This window comes from Triticum urartu, chromosome 2, assembly GCF_003073215.2.
Source record: "Triticum urartu cultivar G1812 chromosome 2, Tu2.1, whole genome shotgun sequence".
In the NCBI taxonomy this organism is placed as follows: domain Eukaryota; kingdom Viridiplantae; phylum Streptophyta; class Magnoliopsida; order Poales; family Poaceae; genus Triticum; species Triticum urartu.
Genome location: NC_053023.1, coordinates 590,442,767 through 590,448,248, shown reverse-complemented (window position 1 = coordinate 590,448,248; position 5,482 = coordinate 590,442,767). Strand labels below are relative to the sequence as shown.

Below are 5,482 nucleotides of genomic sequence, written 5' to 3'. Positions count from 1 at the left end.
TATTAGGTGAATTCACTAATAGATACGGTTCAATTCATCTAGCATCAATGTAGCTCCTACTTAGCACTAAAGTTGCCTCATTTAGCATCATGTTCTTATTTTTGGCCTGGTATGACTTTCTATTAGGTTGATCTCGTCAAAACAATAAAATCACACAAAACATGAGGTGCCTTTAGTGCTACATACAAGCAACTTCACTGCACTAGCTCGTGTGCGCTCGTGACGCCCATATGGCGCAGCTGCACGATTGAGTATTTAGGTTTTAGCTTTTTAAGATTAACGAGCTCGAGCAAAACGAGCTTCACGAGCAACTCGTTTAGCACGTTAAATTTCGCCAGCCTATCTAGGCCCAGCCCACTTTGGCACATTTCGCCAGCCATTCTAGGCCCAGTCGCCCCAGCAGCCCGGTCATCTAGCGGCCTAGCGCTGTAGCGCCAGCGCACATCACGCCACACACCCGAGCGCAGAGGGAGGAGTCGAGGACTCGAGGCGGCGGCTAGGGATTGACCGCACGCTTTCTCTGCCAGACCACGGCGGCGGCCGAGCCTCGAGCACCCTGTCCGTCCGGCGACGTTCCTCCCCCGCCGCCCGCCGGTGCGTGTCCCGCCGCCGGCCCCCTCTCGCCTCCCCCATCTCCGTTCCGAACCCCGAGTCCCGAGCGTCCCGCCTGACCCCAAACGCCGAGACAGCTCAGAAAGGTCAAGAAAAGCCCCCCACAAAAGGCCCAGGAGCCCCAAACCCAAACACAGGCCCATCATCTCCTGGTCCCGACCTCGCACTCCCCATCCCAGCATCCAACTCCAGCTCCACCTCGCCGCCGCCCCCACCATGTACGGCGTCGGCGTCGGCGGCGGCGGAGGCGGGTTCAACGCGCCGTCCACGGCCTCCGGGCGGCGCAAAAACCAGGAGGACGACGACGACGACGAGGAGGAGGAGACCGGCGACGGCCGCGTCCTCGAGGCGTGGGAGCGCGCCTACGCCGACGACCGCTCGTGGGAGGCGCTGCAGGAGGACGAGTCCGGCCTGCTCCGCCCCATCGACACCAAGAACCTCGTCCACTCGCAGTACCGCCGCCGCCTCCTGCTCCGCTCCGCCGCCGCCGCGGCCCGCATCCAGAAGGGCCTCATCCGCTACCTCTACATCGTCATCGACCTCTCCAAGGTTAGTTGCCACGCCCTAGTTTGATCTCCTGTCTGTTAGGTTAGCCATTCCGGTCAAGCACCTGGTTCGGGATCAATGGGCCTGGCGAGCAATGCTGATCGGGCTAATCTCCCTTTGTATTGTTTAGGACTGTTTATTATGACAACCCTACCGAGAGTGATCTGGTGTTCTTGCACACTGTCTGTCGAGATGTGGACCAGAGTCACCATTGGTGAACTGGTGACCATCTGAGCAATGAGCTAATGCTTTGGATTGATTTGTATGTTAGTTGTTTCACCAAGCTGCCTGTGGTTATTTGTAGCGAGAATGTAGGTCCATATCCAATAGTGGTGCTTCATTTTGTTTGTGTAGAAAGAGCTCGTAGACGATCTGATTCGTGTCCTTTAGCTGTGCTGATCCTACGAGAGTTCATGCATATCTGGCAGCTTGCCTTCTCCCTTGATGTTCTCTTTGAATAGCTGAATGTTGGTGTTGACATGTTATAGTTGGTGGGCGTTAGGGCATTTGGTAGGGTTTGTTGATATGGCAGTTATCAGGGGCAGACTTGGGGGAAAACCAAAAAATTTAATGGAGGGATTTGAATCATTTAGTGCAAGGAATTAGCCAGCTAGTGTCAAAACTATGCTATAAGAAAATAACAGCTTTACTGTTGAGTATCACTTAACATAATAGTAAAGAGTTTATGTTGGTTTGACAGAATTTTATATGTCTTGTGCATGTATTCTTTTAGAAAATGTTCATGTTGTTTTCTCTTCATCACTATTTCCTTTCGCTCTTGCAGTGTAGCTGATAACATAATATTTGAGCAGCATATATTGTCTAGTTTGAACAATTAGGAATTTAGTTGTCCTCAAAATCTGTTGTTGGTAATTTGTGTGCGTTGCATTTTATACTGTTCACAACTTACGTTTCTTCTTTTCATTCTCTTGTAATCACCTTTTGTCTGGTTGTATTTTGCTCATTTAGGCAGCTTCAGAAATGGATTATCGCCCTAGTCGAATGGCTGTTGTTGCTAAGTGTGCTGAGGCATTCATAAGGGAATTCTTCGATCAGAATCCCTTGAGCCATGTTGGGCTAGTGACAATTAAAGATGGCATTTCTCATCGACTTACGGAGATTGGAGGGAGTCCAGAGTCACAGATTAACGCATTGATGGGCAAGCTTGAGTGTTCTGGTGATTCATCTCTGCAGAATGCTCTAGAACTTGTCAATGGTTACTTGAACCAGATTCCTTCCTATGGTCACAAGGAAGTATTATTTTTGTACTCCGCACTGAATACATGTGATCCTGGTGATATCATGGAGACAATAGAAAAATGCAAGAAATCCAAAGTTAGATGTTCGGTTATTGGGCTTGCTGCAGAAATTTTCATTTGCAAGCATCTCTGTGAAGAGACTGGTGGATCATATACGGTTGCACTAGACGAGGTGCTAAAATATGCTTGTGTTTGTAGCTTTTACTCTTGATATTCAAATCCTGTGATGATGAAATAATGTTTCTTTCTTTTGGCAGTCCCACTTCAAGGAATTGCTGCTTGAACATGCTCCTCCATCACCTGCCATTGCAGAGTATGCTGCAGCTAATTTGATTAAGATGGGTTTTCCACAGAGGGGAGCAGAGGATCTTATCTCCATCTGCTCTTGTCATAAGAAAATTAAGTCTGGTGCTGAAGGTTACATATGTCCCAGATGCAAAGTTAATGTCTGTGAGCTTCCGACGGAGTGCCGAACATGTGGTCTAACACTTGTTAGTTCTCCACATCTGGCACGATCCTATCACCATCTCTTCCCTGTAGCGCCATTTGATGAGGTGACGTTCAAATTAGGTCAAAAGGGAGGACAAAATTGTTTTGGCTGCCAGCAGAGTCTCATTAACACCGGTATGCGTAAACACATCTCCGCCCAAATATGCTGTCTTGCTTCGGTTAATTTTCTTCAACTGAGGAAATATATCTTTAATGCCCTTGGTCTCTGTGTTAGAAAAAGGAGGAATTATCACAATGAAGCAGTTCCAGTCTTTGTTGCCTTATTTATTTTCTGTCCTAACATTTAGTGGTTGTTATTGTGTATACCATGGGGTGCTTTCTTTATCCATGCTATTGTCACTTGAGAGTGAAGTGTGGATCATCAACTTAACCCCACGACCAAAGTTGCATAGCATAGAGGGCAACATATGTGAAAACCAGCCTTAAATTCTTTCAGCATTTAGAAGCGAACTGTCAATGGAACATAACTTAGTTCTGCAGTTTTGAGAGTGGGGGAAATTATTATCCTTCTGAATTCACATGATTCCCTTTTCTTGACAATCTCATTTATGTTTTTGTTCTATGTTACGCTAGTATGAGTATCCTATATATTCTTATGCGCTGTAATCATCAGGTTCATTGACTATACCTCCATGAACATTGCAGGTGGCCAGTCTAATATCCATGTCTGCTGTCCAAAATGCAAGCACCACTTCTGCTTCGACTGTGATATTTACATCCATGAGAGCTTGCATAACTGCCCCGGTTGCGAGAGTCAGCGCAGTTCATCTCGGTAGAGACGCCGCCATCATGTGCATTGTTCAGGTGTTGATCCTTTTTTTTGAGTCGGAGCTACGCATTGTTGTAAGCTTTCTGGTGCCCTGACGTTGATGACGGTATTGCTGGACAATCGAACGGTGTACAGATAACACCTGGCATCCTTTTGTTGGCGCCTCTTGTTAGATTGTGCTAGCTAGTTAAGCTATTGATGCAGTTAGAGGTGGAGGTGCTGAGAGTAGAGCGTTGCGTTGAGAAGAGACTTGAGGAATGTACGACGTGAAGAATGGAAACCTGGTAGCTCTTGCTGTTTTTTCTGAAGCAAGATCAATATATGTTATTTTCTTCAGTGTCTTCGCCCGTGTGTTTGCTTGGCATGCCACCGCGGGGGCAACTTGCATAGAAACAGCTTTCTTCTAGGTGAGATACATGAGATCTGCCATTTTTGCGCAGAAAAACAAGCCGTTGTGCCGTGTGAGAATCAGCCCAGTAGAAAGAAGCGTTTAACTAGTGTATTATTCTTTGGTTTGCCATTATGGATCGAATTTGCATTTGAATTGTTTTGACATGGTGCATACTGAATTTGAAATTGTTTCCTTTTTGTGATGTGATACACGAATCGTTGACAATAAGTTTCTAAAACCTTCTACGTGATGTGGTCGGTGGCCCGCACGGCATGGGGACTGGCAATTGCATCGTCTTGTTGGTTGACAGTGCAAGGGCTCACCGTATTTCCCCTGGAGGCCATGCTTGACCTTGACGTCGAGTAGTAATGCTTTGCACAGGCGTAGGACTGCAGGCGGAGAAGCGAAACGTTTGTCCAGCGAGCGTTACGACTCACGACGGTCACTGCTGGAGCAGGGCCCGAGATGGAGACGGTGCTGATGGCCGCCAGGTTGGCGGCGCTGGACGTGCAGGTGCAGTGCGCGACCGTCGCCGTCCCCTGCAGCTTTCTGAAGTCTGATAATGTTGTTGCCCGGCACTGCTGCGCGCGGGTGATGCGGCCCGTGGGCCATGGAGCTCGTGCAATGATGACACACACCGGAGTGGACTTTTGCCCCGTCCCGTCCCGGAGGGACAGCGACATGGCTCGCCATCACGCTGCCTGCTTTGCTCCTCCGCCGCACCAGGCTCTGCTCCACCGTTTACAAAGGCAGCAGCCAGCAGTGCTCCAGCCGGGCCCCTAGCCTAGGGGGTGGGTTTATGCACGATTCATCAGTCAGCTGCGTGCATGATTCGCGCCGGCACCGCCCGTGAACCGGCCGCTCATGGCGCAGTTATAGCCGGCCGGGCCGGAGGAAGGTGGCAGCGCCAGCCGATTGATCTGGGTCTTTCTTTCTGTGTTAGCAAGTGCGTGGGTGCGTGCGTGCATGCCATAAAGTCCAATGCTTTTCGGGCGCAATTTGCCAAAGGTGTGCGTGTGGCGGCGGTGGCCTTTTGGGACGGGACGCGCCTTTCCGCAGCCCGTAAGTTTACCATTACCAAGCTTTCTTTCTTTCTACCAGCACCAAAGAGATATCATGCCCGCTTTACGGTTACGGCTGAAATGAAATTTACAGCGTGAAAAGGGCAGCAGGCTGCTAGCATTTACTACTGGTACTCCTGGTCGCGGATGAAGGTGCACTGCGTGCTTCGCTCTGCAGAACCACCCTAAAAAAACCCGCTCGTCAACGCAGCAGGTGCACCATTATTTTTCCCCGATACACCACGTACGTCCCCCTACGAGTCCTTTCATCAAACTATAATAAGCGTGGATGTACTATGTGCCTTGAATCGAGTAGCGCATGCATGCATTCGAT

At 49.2% G+C, this 5,482-nt stretch overlaps 1 protein-coding gene across 1 annotated transcript; it reads left to right on the top strand.

Moving 5' to 3' along the window:
- Positions 1-460: 460 nt before the first annotated feature.
- Positions 461-4,032, top strand: LOC125538978 (general transcription factor IIH subunit 2). The gene is made up of 4 exons (XM_048702310.1): positions 461-1,161; positions 2,128-2,589; positions 2,675-3,041; positions 3,573-4,032. The coding sequence occupies exons 1-4, from the start codon at positions 829-831 to the stop codon at positions 3,701-3,703; spliced, it is 1,293 nt and encodes a 430-aa protein (XP_048558267.1). The 5' UTR covers positions 461-828; the 3' UTR covers positions 3,704-4,032.
- Positions 4,033-5,482: the final 1,450 nt, after the last annotated feature.

What these genes read in the sequence shown, in the direction of transcription:
- LOC125538978 (XM_048702310.1), top strand. Translation starts at nt 829, where the DNA reads ATGTACGGCGTCGGCGTCGGCGGCGGCGGAGGCGGGTTCAACGCGCCG. An exon ending in ATACGGTTGCACTAGACGAG is followed by an intron (nt 2,590 to 2,674) that starts GTGCTAAAATAT and finishes TTCTTTTGGCAG; the next exon opens with TCCCACTTCAAGGAATTGCT. An exon ending in GCAGAGTCTCATTAACACCG is followed by an intron (nt 3,042 to 3,572) that starts GTATGCGTAAAC and finishes TGAACATTGCAG; the next exon opens with GTGGCCAGTCTAATATCCAT.